Below are 23,217 nucleotides of genomic sequence, written 5' to 3'. Positions count from 1 at the left end.
TAAAGATCCAGCTTATCCCTCTGTAGAAAGAGTTCCCTGGCATGCTGTTCCTCACCATAACTGTGCTACCTACCAGAGCTTCTAAATCTCTGTAACGCCTGCTCATCCTCCCTTCAGTTCCATAAGTTTCCCACTGGGTAGGGAATAATAGCATTTCATACACAGAAAAAACCTTTAAAAGTAACGATTGCTAAACTTACACGGTGTCTAAAGGAACAGGCATTTACCTATGAAGGACTCCTCGCGGTTTTTATTGAGCAAATTCAAAATGGGCAAGAAAACATATCAGTCTTGCTCTTCTCAATTTTAAATAGCTTGCCTAGCTACATAAACACTCCATGCTACTACTTATGAAGTCACTATGCAGCTTAAACTTAAAAAAAAAAACGCGTTTATACACGGGATTTCAAAAACTTGCTCCAGGGAGCAAGCCCAGCATCCAATGTGAGCAGTTCATCAAAAGCTCAGGTAAGAAGATGGTGAAGCTCATTTCTCACGGAGCAAGCCAGCCACCACACCTCAGCGCTCCTGGGATCACGGCCCTACTTCAGACAACAGGGCAAACCCCACCATACAGTAGGGTTACTACAGGCCTACTATAACCCATATGAGGCAAACTGGCAAGTACCACGTAATTTCCCTCCTTCCCACCTCTGCCTCACGGGGCTCCTTCGTTAGTTGCCAAGGCTCGAAGCCTGAGACACGCAACCCATGACGGTCCGCAAAACGACGGCCACCGCGCACTTTCACGGAGATATCGACTGCGACACTGCCGGTCGCCCTCGCTGGGGCACCCAACTGCATGCGGCAACGCGCCGCAGCCGTGCCCGGCGTGAGGGAGCGGCTCTTGCGGGTACGGCAGCCCTCCGCTCGCCGCTGCCCCGGGCGGGGACGGCGGGACGGCCCCGCGTCCCTTCCCCGCAAGACGCCGCTGGTGGCTGCGGCCACGGCTCCCCTCAGGACGCCGCCGGGGGCCCGCCGCCCCCTTCCCTCACAGACCCAACATGGCGGCGGGGCCCCGCACCTGCCCCGCCTCGGGGCGCCCCGGCCGGCGGCGGGCGGGCGCGGGGAGCGGCGAAGGGCCGCGCCCCGCCCCGCCGAAGGGCTCCGGCCGCCGCGGGGTCGGTAGGGGGCGTCCGGGGGCTCCGGTAGGAGCCGGGACCGTTTCTATTTAGCCGAAGGCCCGCGGCGAGGGGGGGGGGGGAAAGGAGAGCGAGCGGGCGCAGGCACCGCAGCGGAGCTAGCGGACGGACGGGGCCGAGCCGCCGCGGTAAGGCGCCGCCGGGAGCAGCGGCCCCGCCGCAGGTAGGAGCGGGCAGCGGGGGGCCGCTCCCCAGGGCAGGGCAGGGCGGCCCCGGGCCGAGCCCAGCAGGTGCCCGGCGGTGGCTTCTCCCCGCGGGGAGGTGGGTCGCGGCGCATCGCGGGCGGCGAGCCTTTGCTTTGACCGAAACACCGCTTTGCCACCCCGCAGCGTGCGATGGCAGGGCGGTCGCGCTGCCCGCCCCTCGCCCAGCGCCGCTCCGGACTGCACCGCTTCCCGTCCCGTGCGGCATTCAGCGCTACGTTATTTTAAAACTCCGTTCGCTTATTATTATCCCCCCCCCCCCCCCCCCCCTCAGCCGGATAAAACACAACGGAGCGGAAGGCCAGCCAAACCTCCCCCGCTTCGTGCGGGAGAAAAGGGGCAGCGTCCCCGCCGCTTCGCCCAGGTAGGGGCTGGGCCGCCGGGGCAGCAGCCGGGCCCCAGGGGCGGCGGCGGCGGCGGCGTCCTCCGGCGAAGGGCAGCGCTGAACACATTCCCCTTCCTATTTGTTTTTCTTTCTTTCCAGGTTCACGATGTTGACAGCTATGTTCTTGGCTGCTCTCATTCTTATTACAGTACATTCGCAGGAAACGGAGGAAACCATAACGTACACGGTAAGGTTTAATAGAGTTCGAGATAATTACTGCTTTGCAGGGATTCTTTTCTAAATGACCCTTAAGAAAAACCAAATTTCTTGCCAATGTATAGCGTGCAATACAAAGTTCTTTGAGTTTGAACGTTAACCATAAAATAAGCTGTTCCTGTACTGAAACTGTTTTAAAGTTGAAGCTGACAAGATTGAGCAAAATAGGCTACAACTGCCTGTTCTGAACAGCTGATCTCTGTACTGAGCTGGATGAGCTGAACAAAACTACAAGGTCTTAGTCTTCTTTTTAATCCATTTTCGTAAAGATGGGGTCCCTAGGACCTTTATTTGAAATCTATGGCATTTGAGAGATAATTAGGTCAAACGTTCTTTTGTGTTTTCTTTTGGATATTTCAAGCTGTTTTTCACAAAATGCAAGTACTTCAAAATTCAGCGCTCTTAATGAAGCATCTAAGTTCTGGAGCGATCATAGGACTGTTAGTTTCTGGGCTGGTTTTGAGCAGTGGTTTTGCATGGCTTAATAAAATTGTACAAGAATACTGAAAAGAGGTTCTGCTTGTAACCAAGTGATGGGGCAAGAGATTTAAAGGCCTTTTTTGTAAGGCTTTTTTTTTTTTTTTAATCTGCTTGTGTTCAGTCTTCGGCTTGCATAATGCATGTCATCGAAGGAGTGGCAATTACATCGGCTTGGGCTGGGGAAAAACCCGCATTTTCACATCTGATTACAGTTGTAATCCCTGCAACTTGCTTCATATGGGTGGACCTCTGAATATGCGTACAGACATTAGCGCAGTGCCACACAAGCAGAAAATTCTGCACACATGCAAAAAGTTAGAGAACCACAGCCAAAGACTGAGATTGTGTCTTATACAAGTAATCCCACTGAAGTCAGTGGGATGGCTCAAGCAAGTAAATATAGCAGAGACCTTATCACGGAAGACGGGGCTCAAAGAAGCCTCAAGTGAGTATCAGGAAGCATCATAAAATACTTTAACACTGGGCTTTAGAAGCAATGGATTTTTGAAGATTTGGAGTACTTCTGTTTAGAGGCTTCTATGATTTTTAAGTCCCTATACGTAAGTGGAAACTGAGGATCTGAGTACCTTTTGAAAATCCAGACTAACATAGGGATCCCACCCCCCACCTTTTCCGCATTTATTACATGTTCTTTTTAAAAAATTAAGTAGCATTTTCTGATAAGCTGACATAGTTCTGTTCATACCAATGGAAAATTTCTAGCATCCCTATATGACTTGGGTTCCTATACTCCATTTGCAAAGAGGTCTTAGCATTTATATGCTTCAATAATCATTAGACTCTAATCATGTAAAACTACTAAACAAAAAAACTTGGCTTTTTGGAAATTTTACTCCTAGGATGCTACTGTTTCTCAGGTGTACGTTGTATTTGTTTAGGGCTAAATCTCTTTCTATTGTAAAAGTCCCTTCAGCTGCAGTACTAGATGGACTTGGCTCCTTACAGTTAAACAGACAGTACTTCTGTTGTGCATTAACAGGAATCGGGTGATTTAGTAAATGCATGAATTAGCTGTTTTCCTTTGGGTTTGCGTTTTCATAGCTACAGTAACTTTGGTGGTGTCAACTCAGCATATAGTCATTCCTTTAGAGACTGGGAATTGTAATACAATTTGCTGTCCACTTACCCCTTTGGAAGAAAAAGCCTCCACAGTTACAACTCGCTGCTACATTTGGCAGGTCGCTGGTGTCACCTGCGAATAAAGAAAATATTTTCAATCCTAATGCTGAGTCAGTGTCCGTTAGTAACGCGTTCCTCAAAATAACTCGAGGATAGTACATGGAACAAGTGGATCTCGGCATCGGAAGGTCAAATTTGCCACTTGTATAGTTCCTCTGCAGCAGAGGAGTTGCAACAAGATTTAGCTTGCTTGACTGTGACTAATTATATTAGCCGACTCGATTCTTTTTTTCTATAGGGCCATTAAAGTAATATCCTAAGCAGCATAGCATCCACATGCACCCACACAGTACAGCTCCGTTGATTCATTGATATTTTAAATGTCTGCTGCAGTTGCTAGCATTGTGATACTTTGCTAATCAGTTTCTGTAATTGTCACCTGCGATTAAAGGTACTGCACTGTAGACAATTTAATGCTTTTGGGGAGAGGAATGATGAAGATGCCTACCTAGCTGCAGGGCAGAATATTTAAAATGCTTCCTGAAGTTACTAGTCTGCGTTGATATGAGTAGTTGCTGAGTATAGTCTTGTTTGAATTTGGCAAAGTCTTATTTATATAAGTAGTCCCTCCGTTATAAACGCTAACCACTCATTGTATGTCCCCCAATATAAATTGTTCTTCCTAGACTGCAGTTCCTGGAGTCATGTGATTAAAAAGCATGTGAATGAATTTCCAGCTGTCATGGGATCCTTTCCCATTGCTAGAGTGCTAATGGGAGGGAGGATGAAGTACAGGGGATAGAGGCCCACCAGCCCTCCTGGGAAACAGGCCCCAGGATTGAAGGATGTTCACCTGGTGGAAGGTGGCAAACAAGATCAGAATTCAGAAAAACTTCCTTCTTTTCCATAAGAAGATTTTCGTACTGGTCAGCTGGGTCAGTCCAGAGGTTCATTTATTCCAGGATTCAGCCAATGACAGATGCTTTAAAACAGCATATAGGAACAAGGCAAAGAGAAAGCGATGCTTTTCACACTTTGTTCCTCAGCCCCAATAAAACGTACGCACTCACAACAAACGATATCTTAGGAACTTCCTGAGATAGAGGCTCTCTCTGTATATACTTCTTGTTGCTCCTGCACAGCAATGCTGTACCAATAGCCATTTTTCTGGCTTACCAAGGTATACAAACATTGCATTTCCCTTAGTGTCAAACTTGGAGTTCATTGAAATATGCTCGAGTATTTTTCCAAAATAAAGAATCCTGAGTAGCCTATTTTTTTTTTTTCTCTATAGCAATGCACAGATGGCTATGAATGGGATCCTGTTAGGCAACGGTGCAAAGGTACAGTAAATAATTTTCAAAGACAGACTTGCCACTGGTATTCTTTAAATATTATCGTTACACACCCCTGTTTTGGCCAGGGAGGTGTGCTTGCATGTCTCATTGTGTTATTTGTGTTAATGGCTGTTGCAGAAGGTTCGACTGTTAAAAGCATGACTTGTGTTGTTGCTAACCACAGATATTGATGAATGTGAAATAGTCCCAGATGCATGTAAAGGTGGGATGAAATGTGTTAACCACTATGGAGGATACCTCTGTCTACCTAGAACAGCACAAATTATTGTAAATGAGCGAGAGGAAGCAGCAGCTGAATCCACTAGTGGTCGAAACAACGTCATTCGACGGACTCCAGCGGATCCTCACCGTGCCCCTCCAAACCCAACTCATCAAATTCAGTGTGCAGCTGGGTATGAGCAAAGTGATCACAATGTGTGCCAAGGTAAGCAAGCTGCCGTACGTTTTACTTTCCGTATAATTGGAGTGCATGTGACAACAAATGTAATGCCTGGAAAATGACAGCCTAGAATTCTTGCATTTAACAGCATATATTGTTGCACCATTAAACTGGACACATACACGCTTCCTTAAGATACGTAAATAAAATACATGTATGTTGTTATTGTTCAAGGTAACAGAACTTGCAGTTTGTTGCAGCCTTACAGTCTGTTCCACCTATTTCAGGCTAACAGGTAGAATTAATTCTGTTGTCTGTAGATCCTCAAAAAACCCTCAATGCAAGTAAGCAACTTTAGTCAAACGTTTTGTATTGTATTAAGTATATCCAGGAGAGGTAGTGCTTTGGAAAAAGCAGGCAACATAGCAAGTCATATTATAGGTGATTTCTAAAGATTTGTAAAACTACGTATTTTTCAGTAAGTGAATGATGAATGGAACAAAAATTAACCACCCTATGAACTTTTGCTTAGACCGGATTGTAACGCGGAAGAATACAGTGGTTTTAGTACGTATGATGAAGCGGTAGGAACCAAACATCTGAACAGCTTGTGCTCTTCTGATCTCTATGGAAGTAGCTCTACGCAGACCCTGCCAGCTTACTTCCAGTCATAGCCTAGCCAGTCTCTGAAACTATGGCAATGAAGAGCTTTCATCTGAGTGTACATACACCACACACAGTGCCAAAATTCTCAGGGTATTAGCAATGTTAATTGTATGCATTCAGGAACCAGACTCACAAGCACTACTGTAAACTAAGGCTGTTTCATTTATTATTTTATATAAATAGTTTACTCTTATACTTGCTGAAGTAACAAATGTTTCATCCACTGTTTTGTTTTCTTTCATAAAAATATATTCTACTCCTTGTTCATAAACTTGGTTTTCAAGCACGTTTTGGGATACCCATGCAAACAGAGGGCAAAACTTGACCCCACGGTTCATCTTTTCCACTCTGTGGCCTGTAACAGTATAATCATATAAAATAGTACTTGAGTGGCTATAATCAGGGCAAGCTGTAATATACAGCGGTAGTTCCTTTCTCTCTGGTATTCATGTATACAGAACGTTATTTATCACTAGTAAGTAAATTCCCTGTCATTCTGAAGCATAGTAATCATCATGGAGGCTGGATAAGTTATTTTTGTAGGCAAAGCCCAAGTTGCATTTCTGGCTTATCTGCTAATGTTCAACATTTGTGTCACTCTAAGTCAAGAACATCAAGTAAAGAACCTACAGCAGGAGGTCAGTACCATGATCCCCTTAGGGTTAGCAAAGAAAAATCAATGCCGTGGATGGCAAATGATTTTCTCCTTAGCTTAACTCAGCAAATTAGCAGCAGAACCAGGAACAGAATACCGGACTCCTGTGTTTGATCTGGCACTCCCTCCTTCAGGTGATGCTGCGTTACTGTGGCTGGCACTCATCTTTGCTGGTGAATTGCAATAAAATGCTTCAACTTTTAGGGTGTAACAACATTTTTGTTCGATTAAAAAAGGCAAGTGATGCTATAAAATTTCCAAACATGAACATCACTTTTGCTATAACGGCTTTAGATGTATAAATTGGGGATAGCATAGGAAAGTTTAACAGCGTGTAGTACCAATCCCTTGTATTCCAAATAAAGGTTGAGAGTTAGGGTTAACTGAGAGACCGACAACTGGGTGAGGTTTTTGTTTTGTTGAGGAGAAGATTGGTGGTGATACATTACTATTATTTCACTCCATGCTCTGGCTTCCTGAAACTTGCAACTAAACTTTTATATTCAATTCACAAATCTTTGGTTAATTTATAACAACAACTAACTGTTGTTATAGTACCAGAACTTTTTAACTAGCAGACACACAAACTATGGTGAAATCTTGGGCTTGACTGAATCAGAGTTTTGCTACCAATTTCCTCATGCCAAAACTTCAATCTAAATGCAGAAAGCATGGAAATATTACTGTTTAAAAGTTGAAATGTATTGTACTGAATGAATTCCAGCTGGAAAAAGGGTAATGGACAGTGTGCTTGAAAGAAAGGATAAAAGACTTTTGGAGCACTTAAAGCATGCATTCAACTTCATGATCTTCATGCTTTTCACTGCTGAAAATATCTTATAAAAGATAATCTTGATCAGCAATGGTCCCACTGTGGATTTATTTAATTATGGTTAAAAGACTTTGCTATGATAACTGCTTGAGGCTCCTAGGGAGTGTAACTTACACATATAGTCACACTTAAGCTTGTTTTATTGTTTAGTAAATCAAATATGAAGTCCAGCTCCTTCTAATTGTTTGCAGATGCATGACATTTTCCTTCCAGTCCAGCAGCACTAAGTATTTTATAACCAATGTGAAAGTGTGGAGACCTCTGTTTAAAACAATAACATGCTCTGAGGAGCTGTATTACTGACATCATACTGGAGTATGAGGGGCCTTCTGTTTTAATACAAACGTCCACTCCCTTTTTAAACATTGAATAGCGAAGGTACAATAGGCCAAACACACTCGTGTCGGTTTCTGTGTTTGGAATAAACATGCACAAATGACACTAGTCCTGTTGGACGTTAAGAGGCTTCAGTGATGTGCTGAGCCTCATCGTTAGGTAAAGCATGATGCAGCGTGGCCAGATCCTATTTCTGTTGACAGGAATGAGAAACATTGAGAGGCACATGATTCTCTGCACTTCTTAATCTACCAAAACATGGCCATGTGCCTGAGTTACAAAAGATACTTAATACCTTCTTAACTTCTGACCTGAAGAAACCAAGTGACAACTACCATGTTTATCAGCGTTAAGAGTTTTGTCTGCAATGCATGCTGTTATTTATTAGAGACCATGTAGCACATGAATAGCACAGGTGGCAGGTTGATAGCAAGCCACACTGCCAGTCAGAAATGACTGCAGTTTCCCATGATATACATAATTTTTATAACTACTAGTGATCAGAAACATGTTCTTGTATAACTGTGTTGATGTTAGAAGTGTGGGTAGCAAAAATTACCTAGGAAATTCTTAAGATACTGTACACAAGCACTAAGTGCCAGGAATCCCCAAAACTGATGAAAAGATGAGGGGAAGTTATTCTGGAGGAAGATCTCTTCTGTAGCAAATGTACAGAGCACTGCATTTGGTGCTTCAACTTAAAACAGTTTAACTGTACCTTAGATTCTGAGTTTATGACCTTAACTAATCCCCCCTCCCCATCTCTGTGGAGTCAGTTCCCACTTCACTGTCCCTTCTAAATTTGCCTTTAACTCAAAGGGCTGCTGAATTGGTCCCGAAGGTAGAGTCCCACATGTGGCACCTGCCAGCACTTTCAGGAAGCCGCTCAGATGTTGACCTGTCATTGTGGGAGCATCACGCAAATCGGGAAAAGCAAAAAACAGAGTAAGAAATATTTTTAAGCAAATTACTGAGTTAGCTAATACTCATAGACACTTTTTGCCTGATTGAAGAAAACATAAATAGCTGTGCTCTGTTGCCTGCATACAAGACTGAATTGTATTTCTACTGTGGTGTTAGGCTCTCCGTGATTTGCGTCTGCTCCTATTGAAGTCAAAAGAAAATCACCCAATTAATTCAATTTTGTCAAATCTAGTCTGCAGGAAACTACTAGCTTTTCCTAGAACGTTAATGACACTTGGATGAAAAAAAGACCAAAAGGTACCAAATAACCTATAAACTTGAGAAGGGAAAAGAATTTCTTTATTGCCTTCCAATCACATTGGCAATACAAACAATAAAGTAAGCAAAAACTTTTTTGCTCTTCAGCTAGATTAGCTTCCTATATTTCTCTAGCCTCCTTATAACCCCTTTGTACTCTTGTGACTGTAAAATACAGGGAGGAGAGAGGTTGTAATGAAAGATATCAATGCTTTCTTACACGGAAGAGACATTTTCCCAATAGTTCTGCCTAGACTTGGTGGATGTTGGTTGCTTTTTCCTTCTCTGTGGGGGGAGGAAAGGAATTAACTTGTTTTCTGTGCTGTGGTTATTTTTCCCCTGCAAAATCATTTTAGGATCTCTGCATTGGCAGGAGTTAGGTTTTTGTTTGGTTGTTTTATTTAATTTTCCAGTACTTTTCAAAGTAACTTACCATACTCAATCTAGGCTTCTACCTCAAGAAGTTAACTAAGTGTAAATAAGTTAAATAAGTCTAAATTCCTCTCTTTTTTTTTTTTTTTTTTTTTAAGGAGAGAAGGACAAGGGGGAGCAGTTCATGGCGTTTTGTTTTCCATACAGAAATCACTTTACATTATATACATATGTATATACATCAGGGATGTGGAACTAGCATATGAAGGACATAAATCAGAGACTGTATAAGTGCAGGTGCACTGAGCCTGGCCCTTTGCAGAACTGGTTCAAGTTGGAGAGTGTGGGCGTGCCTCTGGCAGGGTGCTCTCCGTTGACATTTTGGCTGGGGTACAGACTGCACTTCTGAAATGCCCCTCCTAATGAGCCTCAATTTGCCTCACCGAGCGGTCTTGGAACATGCAAACCAGATCCCGTTCAGATGAAACTAAACCTGAAGTGCACTGCAGGAGTGCCACTAATACACCACAGCCACTAACAAGCGTTCAGGCTCCAGGGCCAGACTAGAACAAGCCCAGAGACCCTCAGAAATGCGTGTACTGGGACATCAGCGCCTCTGCACCAACTTCTGATCTGCTCCTATGGGTCCGCGCTATTTGCCAATATAGACATAACCTAAAATACACCTATACTAGTTTCTTAGGCTGGCTCCCAACAAATTTTGGGAAGCCTTTTGTAAAATGTTGCCTGAAGTTAGAAGAGTGCAGCATTCCAAGTTTTCCCACTTCTTGCATTTAAGGAGTAACACTTTCAGGACTACTTTTAAGAGAGCCTGAGTTGTGACAAGTTTAGTTTCAGAGTTGTTCCTCTCAACAACACAAGACCTGTTTAGTTTGAGGAAAGGATGAAGAAAGAGGCTGTGGTAGGAAAAATAATGTCTGGTTATCTGTTTTAGGATACCATTAGTTCGAAGTGCTTACTCAGGCACAGTTCATATGCACATATGTTTGCTGCAGTGCTTCAGCAAGCAGGGAATACTTGTTGCCAGCAGTAGCCACCCTAAGAGACTGACCTGGTTACACATGCCATTTAAATACTAATTACTTGGAAAAGCTGTAGGAATTTTGCAGGTCTAAGAGAATCCGCAGAAGGATACAAGCTGACATTTTCGCAGCTCTTTGTACCGAGTGTTCATAGACGCCAATTAATTTCTTGTACATTTGGGTACGTCATGCAGAGATCATCTTTCATCAGCCCATCCTGAACCAATTGTTCAAGCTGTTAATCTGTGAAACCACTGCCTTTTGCTGCAAAGAGCCCTTTCTGGAGCATCTCTTTAATAGCTTGGAGGGACCAGAGGGGAGGTCACAAAAAAACATCTTGTTTTGAGGGCCTGATGGCCTGGTTTTGGGCATTTTCAAAATTTGGCCACTCTGAATCATCTTCCCATCTGTGCTATTTGCACAGCTGTGAGTGTCATGTCAAGACCTTGGATAGATATTCTCTGTTCTGTCTGACCATTTTACTGTGAACATCCATCACAAGCATAAATACTAGCAGCTGCTTTACTTCCTTTAGTTAGTTACCGCTTTTCCATTATTCTGACCCCTGCAGGAATATGCTCAGTACGTTGCAGCTAAAGATTCGTACCATATGCTAATCACACTAAGTGCCCTAGATGCAGGCAAGCTTCTGAAAGTTGTATTTACCTTAGATTCCTAAATTGCGATTACGCAGGCAAGCACTAAACTTCAAGTTTAAGTAAACTCATTAGCAGTTCTCATGGTTTCTTATTCAAGAAAAATGGGATCATACAGTAGTCACATTGACTGACATACTTTCGGGTTTGATTTGTTGATTGTAAAGCCTGTTTGCTTAGTAGCTCTGAGGAGGCTAATGTTTTGACAGACAAAACATAGCAAATGTATTCAGAAGGCACATGGCCTGAAGAAAGTCCAAACCTCCAGCCATCTGTCTTCCTTCAGAATTTCACTCTCCAAGCTGGAGGTCTTTTTCGCAATGCCATAGGGAATAACACCAGATAGCAAAGGGGAAGAATGCGCTTATGTCTGATCCTGACTGGGCATCCCAGTATACTTGGCACCCCATTAAGAGGCACAGAGTATTTATCTCTTCAAGGAATTCCCTGTATCTGTTGCAGACACTCGGACACAAGCACGCTAAAAGTCAGTAAACCCCACAAGGAATGACAGCTATCATCTGTTGCGTTCAGATAGCATAAAACATCATTTGTGGGAGCGCGGGCTGGCTTGTGTTCCCTGTGTCAATACCTGCTGTCAGTGAATTGCAGTCTACAGAGCTCCAGTGATACAGAAAGTTTCACTAGCAGTATCAGCAGTGTGAGGGCATCCTGGCAGCTACTTTCGGCACCCTTCTTGGATAATTTTATAGTGATACCATTGCCACTTTGTGGCTAGATTCTTCCTCCCATACTTCCATAAAAGAATGTGCGTGCTTTGAGCAGGTCTGTGGTTATTTCATCTCGGACTACTGCATTCTTTAGCCTTTAGTTTTTTAGCCTGCTGAGAAAGGTTGTGTGTTCCTCCAATTGTTTGTTCAAGGTAATTTTCTCTCAACCACCACTTTTTTTTTTCCTCTGTTTTCCAACCTGATTCCTGTTTCAGATTACTTAGTATATAATGGAAATGCTCTTGCCTGTGTTCTGTTTTCATTTTTGAAGTTTGGGTTACCGAGTCCCCTTTTCTAACCCTACAACGTATCTAAAGGATCTCAGCATTACAGACACACAGGACCTTTTAAAGGTCCAAGACATTTCTTGAGCATCTCTAGTGATGGGATGCTAATTTAGCAAGCTGGAAAACTAGTTCAAGAGCTGAAGTGCAGAACTGTTATTTTCCTTATTTTATTCTCTTTCCAAGTGATTTTCTTCATTTCTTTTTCCTGCTGGCAAAGGAAGATGATAGCTGCTGTTTGTATTTGCCTTTCTGTGTGCACCAAAACAGTCCTAAAGGAAGAACAAAGCTTCCCGCAGATACAGAAGTGGTCTGTTTGATTCTTCACCGTACCACCTAGTGATGCCTACGTTCCTTTGCATACCCTTTACTAAAGGAAAATATCTACTGCACTATAGCCAAGCAAACCAGTGTCCACTCTTACTTGAATTAATTCAGTGTGTTGTTTAGGCTTGCTATTTTGCCATTTTCCTATCGTCGAGGACAATGAGGACATAGTGTTATAGGACCATGCTAGCGAGATATTTTTGGTCTGGTGGAAATCACAATGAGAGAGTAATTTTTGAGTTTCACCTTACCAGGTTGCTTCTTAAACATTCTGGGTATTTTGTGGTATAGTCAGCTATTCTTGTACAGCACTCTGTCACGGCGTCCCCTTTGTCCTGTGTGCGTGTGTTAACTGAGTAAGAGCTTCTACTTTTTGTTCATGGGTTTCATATAAGATGAGTTTGGCCATCTCCTTTCATTATACTTCAAGAATATTTATTCTCATTTCCCTTCTGTGATGCCTTTTGAGCTATTTTTTCTGGACTATCATCATTTATGCATGTTCTATAATACTTCATACAAGATTTAAGCATCCTTTCGACTGAAGGGTTCTTATAAAAGGGAAATTTGCCATGTACCTGTCGTAGAGTTCGGTTGCTTCTGTCCACAAGATGGAAAGATCTGAACTTGGCTAGTAGGATCTCTTCTCTCTGCATGTGACAAGAATATATAGAACAGGTAATCAGCCATGTAAGGTTCATGGATAAAAAGCATGATATTTCACAAAGATTATATCTTTTTTCATCTTTAATTTGCTATGTTTTGTTTTCATAGCAGCCAGAAAGCAATAGTTTTGGAGAAAAAGCTATTTGCAATATACAGCAAAATTTAACCTGAAAGAACATATTAAATGCACAAGAATCCTGCTTGTACCTTTCTTCATTTACATTTTAACTTTACTAAAAATACAGAAGGGATTTACAAATTACAAAGCTATGAAGTAATTTAGTATACTCTCTCTCTATATATATATGTAGTTATTATAAAATACCTTTTATGCTCACTCACATTGTGTTTTATTTGTTGATCTGAAATCATGTTAAAAGTTGGTTCTATTGTAAGTATACTGGAGAAATGATTAATTTTTGTTATGTATAATTACATGGTAAAACCTGTAGCTCTGAAGCTGGAAAAAGTTACTAAGAACAACATATGTTACACACACTTTTGTAAGCTACAGTGCTAAGATAAAGTTCTTGAGGCCTAGAAATTAATGATACCTTTTCTGGCATAATGTCTCCCAGTCTCTTAATTAGGCATTTTTAGAACTAGATATTCAGTAGACCCTTATCTGTTGCTGTTACTGAATACCTTAAGTCAGTCACTTCACCTAACTGAAAAATGCCCCGTAACTATTGTGCAGTTAGAAGGTAGGGTTTGGTTTTTTGGTTTGGGGTTTCTTTTTTTTGGTTGGTTGTTTTTTGGGTTTTTTTTGGTTTTGGTTGTTTGGGGTTTTTTTTTTGTTTGTTTTTGTTTTTTGTTTTTTTTTTTTACACACAGCTTTGTTATTTTCATTTCTTACTATCAAAACACTAGCTTTCAGGAGGTGGGAAAAATAGTACTTGTTTGGTCAGGGATAGCGGTGCTGACCGTTAGACGGCTAACCACAGAAATAAGTACAATTCTTAAATAGGATGATAAAGGATTCAGTGTATGAAGGTGTATCTCCTGGGAAGAGATGTTTACTTTGGGAAGCTCTAAATCTGTCTTTATTAACTCCTGATTACAAAAATTCATGCCTTTGAGTGGACATAGCCAGGCATCATTTAAGCCTATTTAAAACAGATCTGAAAAGAAGACATGGCTGAGCTTTCTTTTACAAGCTGAATTTAATCTGGAGTAAGCTTCTATTCTAATGCATGACCCGGTATGATATGATATAAGCAAATCTGACATTGCACTTGAGCATGTTTAGTCCGTGCCTGAACAGATGTTCATCTATGTAGTTTCCTGAGTACAAAGAGAACTTGTTCAAGGATTTTGATACGCATATGCCTGCATGGGTGGGATTTCTGTTAACAGGTAACTGGTCATAATGTGTGCAATCAAACCTCAATAGATAGCGAAAGCAACAGGGAGTATGGCGATTTTAAAGTTTCAAGCCCGAATGGCTTCAGGACTGTATTTCATCCATCAACACCAGTAAAATATTCAGCCTGAGTTTTCAGAGTAATTGGTCACTGTCTACCCATTAATCTTTACTTTCAAAAAGATGGTCTTTATAAAGGAGAGCTGGCCTTCTGCTGGCCTCTGAGTAAATAATCATCTCATCTATTTTGATACTATCGACACCTAAATTCCACTAACAGCTGTAACTTGCACCACAAGCAAAACTTTGGTAAGTCAGATTACTGTGTAAAACTGGTGTTTATATGAAGATTCAGAAGTTTGTTTTTCAATAATTAAAATTCACAAGAGTTTAAGAAATCCAGGGCAAAAAGACAAGACATCTTATGGGATGACAAAATACCACGATGCCAGAAAAACAGTAATATAGACAATCAATTACTGCATATTTCTTAGCATTAACAATTTAAAAAGAAATCCTTATCAATAAGGATTACTGCATATTTCTTAGCATTAACAATTTAAAAAGAAATCCTTATCAATACTGTAACAGGTGCCTGTTCTAACAGAAGTAGTTAGAATTGAAAAACGCAAGGACTTTTGACAGGTAACAATTTTCTGTATGGTTTTAAAGATATTGCCAATAAGCTAACGTTTAATAACAGACTTGGAGAGAGGAAAGGAATAAAACATGGCAAAGTGGGCAGAAATTTAAGTGTGATTTCAGCTGACTTGACCTAGCTTATCAGAAAAGCGGAAAAGCAATCTCTGTCTAGACGTACTCAGTGGAGAATTTTGGATATCTGGGCTGCATTAGAAAAGAGCTGGAATTAAATACACATCTAGAAGCAACAAATATAGTTCAGTATTTGGAGAAGGTTCATCCAAGTTGATAAACATAGTGTCATTTCAAGGAATAGATATCTTTGCCAAGTGCCTTAAAAAAATAGTTAACAAGTTCCACATCAATTTCGAAACCATTTTGTTTTGCACCTGTGTTACCAGGTCTTACTTGTACTTTTGTATCTCATAGTATTTTTTACACTTTCTCAGTAGATGAATTTCTTTTCAAGGGTCTTATCAGGAACAAGTTCTCCACATAGCTTTTAGATGATAACAGTGAACCAGATAATGGATTGCCTGTCACACCTAGGGCTAGTTAAAAGCAGTAATATTTCAATAGGCAGCGTTGTAGTTAGTGCATAGTCACATCAGAAATAAGCAATGCTTTGGAGCACCCACACATCTGCCCCCGTCGGCTGTGGAAGATACCTGACTTCATTCCTCCCAGCAGTTGTTGGAGACTAAATCAGGAAAGCGTGCAGAATCCAAAAGTCATTCCCATTTCCCAGGGGTAAAGAAAAAACACATTCTTATCTGAAGTCATTCTGCTTGCATTTACTCTGCATCTAGATCTTCCTCAGTCTTATCTGTCTTAAGACAGATTTTCTTTCCAGCTTGCTCTTTGTATATTACTTAAGTAGAAAAGTAGTTCAGGATGGTTGCAAGACCCTAAGTAAAGATATCGCCCAGTATTTTTTACCCAGTGCAGAGGACACTGCGCAAGCAGATAAAAACGACAGTCCTAAGTCAGCAGCGTTGTACTGGTTGAGCACCTCTTGGGCTGCTGGGCTTGCAGAAGCAGGAGAGCATTACAGCTCAAATGAGCCTGAGCTGGAAGAGAGTTATAACCATCCTCCTGATACGGCTTGTGCACTGCAAAAGTTGGGCGCAGGAGAAAGCCACCAGTTTTTCCCCGTCATAAACACTGTTTGACCATTATTTAAACAATCCAGAAAATGTATTTATAAATTCTCACCTGTTATTCAGCATGTGGCAAATGATTATTTTGGGGAGGGGGCTGCTATTTTTTTGTGTTCCAAGATAAAGTATTCCTCTATCAGAAGGCTCTATATGCCTATAAAAGGGAAAATTCTCCATTTCTTTATTAAAATATCATCTTTATTAAAAGGTTGCTTCGTTATGTATTCAAATCAAAACGCTCTCTCCATTATGATTACACTCAAATTTCAGTATTCACCGTTCAGAGAATCTCTTCCTTACTATGTATGCAGATTTATAAGGCTCCAGGCACCTTTGAAATAAATTGAAAGCACAGCCATGTAATAAAGCCAAAACCAGAAACTAGCCAAGGAGATCCACCCAGCAACACCCTCGAACACCCTCAGCCTCTTCCCCTAAGCACAGCTTTAGAGCGCTAGTCCTGATCTTGTCTCTGCTTTCTCCACCCTCGTGAAAGCTTCCTGGGGGATTCCCCGGCGAGCAGAGAAGCCGGAGCTAGGCGAGCGGCTGTCCGTGATGCAGAAACAGTTCACTTGCTTGATTTTCTTACCTATCAAACAGCTCATAAGGAGCGCGGCTGTTTGCAATACTGCTCAGCCCATTTCAAGGGGAGTATTGCAAAATAAGAGCAGCTCACAGCAGGAGAAAGCAACAGTTAGGGGATGAGGAGAGATTTTAACAACTGAAAAAGAGATAAGCGTGGCAAAACCATACAGAAAAAATGAAGGGGTTGGAGAAAGCAGACTTGCAACTGCTGTTTTGCACTTTGAAACACAGCAATTTGAAACTTCATTTATGATGCTGAAAGGTGGTATGGTCAGAGGACCCCAGAAAAGGAAACGCTTCCTGAACTCCCTGCTCATAGGAGATGAGCGAGGCCAACAATTTAAGAACTTAATTAAACAAAGGTCCGGACATTTTATACAGCGAGTCCAGAATTTAAAAAAGAACAACTTGTGAAAGGGATAACAAACCTGATTTCTATGTTTAAGGCAATTTTTAATTACTAAAGAATGTCAGGATGAGGTTAATTGTTGGACAGTAGATTGGCAATACCTATACCCTTCTGAGGTACCTCATGCCCAATTTGAGAAAACATAGTGTGTTAAGTTTTCCGTCTTTCTGCATTTGGTGGCTGCTACCTGTGGCTTGAGCATAAAGCCCATTCCCCAGAGCTTTGATTAATCGGTCTGGTGGACATCAGGTGTTCAATATCGTAATGGAACCACTCCCTGCCCTACAAGCTGCAGAAGGTTGAGACTTTTTTTTTTTTTTTAAGAGAGCAAACCAGTGTAATTCTGTTGAAAATTAAAACCATTCGGAAACTCAGACAAAAATTTCTGTAATTCTGACAGAATTGTGATGTATAAATAATCTGAGTGTTAGCTGTCATATGCAATTTAGAACATTTCTAAATCGAAATCAGGTATTAATATCAGAACATTTTCATCATAGGAATCTCGGTTTGTTATTGTGGGGAAAAGCATGCAATACTGAAATTCAATGACATCATTTTGTACTGCCACAGCGTGCAGGGGCCTTACTTGGGCTCCATTCTTCTGGACACCATATGCATGTAGAAGGAAGTCTGTCCTGCTCTGAACAGCTTCGCGGTGCATGCGCTTGCATACCTTAACAAGCACACACTACACAACACTATTGCTGTGTTTAGTGTTGTATTTGGGACAAAAGCAGCAGCGGTTTATATCATTCTTTGCATCTGTCATGTCCAACCTAGCCAAAAACTGGCCTCAGCAAGTTCTGGCTCGTAGATGCTGTGGGAGCCCCGGGGGCTCCATACACATGCCTCATCTGTGACCAAACAGGGGCTAAGGAGCCATTTCACAGTGCCTTGTCCTCAGGGTGGAGTCACACTCCTACGACAGCTATGATCATTAGGCTGAAAGCAAAATATTAAAGAGACCAAAGGGACCAATTGGGATTTTCACAGACTGAATGACCACTCAGGGGGTTCAGCCAGAAAGAACGATCCTAAGTGTCTAAAAATATGAAAAATAGCAAAAAGGCGACACAAAAATGTTTGTTAATTTGGCTGTAGCATTCCAAGCGGGACAGCCATGGGATCTGCCTGGATCAGCACAAGACCGTCTTTGCAGAACACCGCAGAAGCTCACGCAATGCACCCGCTGACACGCACTCCAGCTTTACGGCATAAACTTACAGAACCGTCTCTGTCACACAAATTCAGATTCAAGACAGCATTACTGTCCCATTGGGATGCAATTGGGATGGGCTGGGTAGACAACAGCCCTTAAAAACTGGAATGATAATATGCAGGTTTTTCCATTCCTATCATTTGTCCTTAATTTGAAAAATTAAATGCTTATGTCCCATTGTTAACTATTCTTAGCACTAATTTCACAATTTAGCCCAGTGATGACCAAACGGCTTCCTTACAGTTTTTTTTTTTCCTCCTCTCGGTTCACAGCTGTCCTGAATTTATTTAGTTCAGTGCTTAGGTTGCATAAAAAAAAGTTTTGTGACTCAGCCTCCATAAATGTTTTCATCAGAAACCTCACTTGACTCAACTCCTGCCTGAAGAACATGATCTGTAAAAAGTCAGAGGAAAGAAAGGTAGTACAGTTCTCCATTCTGGTTAATAGCTTAGAATATATGTACAGCGTCATAGAATGATTTAGGTGAGAAGGGACCTCAGGAGGTCTCTAGTCCAGTGTCCTGCTCAAAGCAGGGTCAGCTCCGAGATCAGACCAGGTTCATCAGACCTTTAGACCAGGGAGGTTTATCCAGTCAGGTCTTGAAAACCCCTGTGGATGGAGAGCGCACAGCCTTTCTGGGCAACCTGTTCCACTTCTTGACTGCCCTAATGGTGAAAGAGGTTTGTCCTTACATCCCATCAGAACCCCTCCTTTCAATTCACCCAAGATTGATAGAGACAGACAAGAGAGATGTGCTAAAGATGCAGGCTTTTTCTCTGCCGCCCCCCCCCCCTTTCATTTTTCAAGCTCATTTGCATTGGTCCCTCAGTTCTACTTATCAAACTATTTTGAATTATTTATTATTTCATTTGGCTGTAGCACAGAGAGGGTACCAGTCACCAGTGGCAGTTTCCTTCTGGAAGGCACTGTGTGCCCAGATGCAGCAAAAGCGCTTGCCTGAGAAAGCCTTCCATCTTCATACTTTTAAACATTGGCTTGCATTCCTCCTTTACTCCATTTTCTCCAACAAAACTAAAAGATCTACCTTCTTGGGTTTTACCTACCAGTAAGACTATTTCCTACTGTACTTTCAGAACTGAAAGTTTTATAAAACTGTGCTATAGTTATGGGAAAGACTGGTTTGTTTTCTTACAAAGGGTGAAGGTGAGGAAGTGCTTTCCGTAAGGGAAAGTAACACAATCCTGGGACAGCCCCGAGTAGCACATTTTCACAGAAAGCAGACTAGCTACTGAGAAGCTGAATGTTGTTCCCAGCTTCCCATGGCCCAGCTCTTGCTACAAGTGAATCTCTGCAGCTTTTTCAGTTTCAGATTGAAAAAAAAAAAAAAGAAAAAAGGAATATCAATGTGTACCCACAAAGCAGGAAAAAATGTACAGTTTCACTGATCAGTGTCCATGCTATTAGCATGCAAAGCTCAATGAATGCAAAAATTTATTCATAGCTAGTGCCCACCAAACTTCTTAAAGTATTGAAAGTATATAAAGACTGACTTTAATAAACAAAACCACTACTTATACTTGGAGGTGTCACATTAAGACACATTTAGTTGTGTTGCAGCATTTGAAACACATGCTTGGATCCCAGCAATTTCAGTGACATCTTTGCACATGCCTAAATTTACACAATTACTTAATGCTGTCCTGAATGAGTCCTTCACCTTGTTGCTAGGATCTTTTATTTTAAAAACCCTACCTAAAAAACTTGCCAGAGCAAGCCTGCGACACCAAGCACAGACCGATCCTATTCATGGGTGGGTAGGAAATGCTTGAAAGTATAGGAGGGAGTAACCTTGGATCTGGAGGAATGGTGCTGTTTACTCAGCTTGCAGTTACATCGCTGGGACATAGTTTTCAGATAATTCTGCTGAGTATCCCAGCTTGTCTCGCATCTAGCGGTGCTGTCCCTTTTAGATACTCTCCACGTCATTTTTGTGTCTAACTCTTTATTCTCTCTTCCTCTTTTCTTTACTCAAACTGGCAACAAGTGCCAAAAACTGACTGGAAACAGCAATTCACACTGTGATCCTGGATAAATTACTATACAATTAGCAACATCGCAACGTGAGTTTCAAAATGTTAATGAAATAAAGCTGCTCCTTTAGGAAACTAGATACTTTGCAGTTTATGATTTATGGTGACTCTAAATAGGATTGTGAACAGTATACAGTGCCAGATGAAAAAATATTGTCACTTTTACTAACTAGATACTTCATGCCACTTCTGTAGGCAGCGATGCCTGGCTTGACCTAAAATAATCATCATCTCGGTATCCTTTCTGTAAAATCTTATCTAGAAATTGAATTGCAAAATTGTTATGATCCGAAAATCAGATACATTTTCTTCATTATGAGGAGCAGAGTGATGCAGCGGACACGACTGGTTTGGGACAGAATGACACGTAGCTGTATGGTCAGAGAGTTCTTTCCGTGAACTCACATTCAGTTTCTGGCTTGAGAGGTTTTGCTCTCCACAACTGGACATTTCAGGCAAGCACACGTACATGTAATAAGTGTGAGCCCTTATGGGGTAAATAAAAATTACTGCACAAATAAGAGTCATAATAAATCAAGCCCAAGAGTTCTGGGTCAATATGCAGAATTCACTTATTTACTGAAATGTTCTGTAGATAAGAGATCATTGTTCTTTGCTTTGAAAAGATTTCTGCTTTTAATATGTATTCAGCCGTTACTTATCTATTATGCTTTGCTTCCTTTTTATTTTCCTTTCATTGAAAATGAGACCCAACTCCTTAAAAATCATTTGGACTTGATCCTAAAACACATTGAACACTTCCCAGGCCTTTTGAAAAATAGTAAGATACAAGGACTTTTATGCCTTAGATTTCATTTCTCTGAGGCGTTTTTGAAACTTTGAAAAATCCGTTCAGAAGATCCTATCCTGTTATTATCTGAGACATTGTATTTCTTTTCTTTCGTATTGATCTTTTTGCCTGTCCATGAAATCTCCAAAGCATACTAATAGTCTGTTAGATCCTAAATAAGTTTAGATACAGATCTAGCTACAGAGCATGTTCAGCTAACTGCTGGAAACCAATCTTGTCAATGGTCTTCCACTAGTGTTTTGCATATGTATTGGTAGCATCTGATTAATTAAAACCAGCCTCTAAATCAATGGAGATGGTTAGGGGCTATATACACGAGTTCTCCAGCTACTTAAGCCTACATGTTTACAGTCTGTTAACAAACTTCCCCTCCTCTTCAGTAGTCCCTATGCGGAAATCTTGTGTTCTGCAAAAGCTTTTAAAAATCTTTACAGGCCACAAATATCATTACCTACTAGACTGGTTCTCGCTATCCTTTGAAATCCTCTACTCTCTCCTCTCTTAGACTGTAGGTTGTTTGAAAGTGGCACTGTCTTTTGGTTCAGAGTTTGCGTATCAGCAGAACGGTGGAATTCTTATCCACGACAAGGGCTTCTGTAAGCTAACAGCACAGAGAAATACAAGTACCATGTTAGACCTCTTAAGCTTACACAATAAATTTGCAGTTGATTAGCCTGGGTTAAGGCTTAATGTTGCAAACAGCGGTTTGGGTTATTCAAGCTAACAAAAATCATAGCAGCATAAATAATAATAGGATTGGTAAAATTATCAAAAAAACCTTATTTTAAAACACTTCAGAATTTTAAGCAATTCTCCCCCTTAGTCTATTGGTAAGAATGTAATGTGCTTGTAGATGTTTACTTTTCCTCCACTATAAATAGACCATCTCACTAATACTTAAGTCCGTATCCTCCTTGCTTTACCTTTTAGTTCTATTCTTTGCTCTTGGCATTAATTACTTTGATGTAATTAGTCTCCCCTAGATTCATCTTCTGTCAGTTCATCTCTTGTCTCATCAGCTACTGGAAGATAGCACTTCATGAAGAAAGAGCCACTAGTCCTTTTTTTTTTGCCATCCAGCAGATGAATGAGCATGGCATGGACTTTCCCCTTGAAGTGCACAGCTGCAAAGCTGAGTGGACAATCAATCATACTGGAATTAAATCCATCTGGAAGGCATTTGAGGCAGCAAGACATCTGTGAAAACCTTGAGTATGATTGACAGCTTTTTCCAATAGCTTTGATGGAAGTCTAAATTGAGAAATCTCTTCTCCCATCCTGCAAGAATTTATGAGCAAAATTTATTTTGACCAACCAATATTGGCCTGTATTCAACAGCATATGAGGCCCTTATGTTCCCCCGTAGGCTTGTGCTCATTAGTTAACCTCTGCAGTGGTCATGGGAAGGATAGATTAGATTTTAATCAAGCATTTATGACTGTCTACTTAGAGCTAGAGACAACTGGGCAATGAAACAGTTATGCTGAGCAATGTACTGATAACGTTCTGGGCATCCCTCAGAAATGCCGAGATGCAGACAGGTTACATATCCTTGGCAATTAGCTCATACACTCAATTTACAAAGCAATCAAAATCTGGGACCTCGTGCCTTTTAAAAAGAGAATGGAATAGACTGAAAACCAAGCAAAACACTTTCTGCAAAAAAGATGAAGAGAAGGAAGGGCCTCAATGGTACCTTTTCAGGAAGGATGGCTAAAGCTTCCCACTCATCTTTCTTCCTGGAGCCAGGAGCGAGATAAACATCTCATGCCTCAAAGTATTAAAAAACTTGTCCAGTGCATCCGTCAGGGCCTGTTCCTTCCCTTCCCCCTGTTAGCTACAAAGCCAATTCCTATTTATTCCTGCAGGTCTCCGGAAGCAG

The 23,217-nt window shown here is 41.4% G+C and overlaps 1 protein-coding gene across 3 annotated transcripts in view; it reads left to right on the top strand.

The window, feature by feature from the left end:
* The first annotated feature begins 1,151 nt into the window (after positions 1-1,151).
* EFEMP1 (EGF-like fibulin extracellular matrix protein 1) overlaps positions 1,152-23,217 on the top strand; it is a 49,587-nt gene continuing 27,521 nt past the window's right edge. Inside the window, exons 1-5 of one of the 3 annotated variants that reach the window (XM_087773888.1) lie at positions 1,173-1,305; positions 1,620-1,709; positions 1,830-1,917; positions 4,861-4,909; positions 5,088-5,348. In XM_087773888.1, coding sequence (XP_087630014.1) covers positions 1,837-1,917; positions 4,861-4,909; positions 5,088-5,348 — 391 coding nt within the window. In that variant the 5' untranslated portion in view covers positions 1,173-1,305; positions 1,620-1,709; positions 1,830-1,836. Of the gene's footprint in view, positions 1,306-1,619; positions 1,710-1,829; positions 1,918-4,860; positions 4,910-5,087; positions 5,349-23,217 lie in introns of all 3 variants that reach the window. The other 2 variants (XM_087773887.1, XM_087773889.1) reach the window with 2 other exon arrangements.

This window comes from Nipponia nippon, unplaced genomic scaffold (assembly GCF_047370975.1).
Source record: "Nipponia nippon isolate SJK-2023a ecotype South Korea unplaced genomic scaffold, ASM4737097v1 scaffold_4, whole genome shotgun sequence".
NCBI lineage: Eukaryota > Metazoa > Chordata > Aves > Pelecaniformes > Threskiornithidae > Nipponia > Nipponia nippon.
Note: the sequence above shows the minus strand (reverse complement) of the source record. Positions and strands in the feature narration are given on the sequence as shown.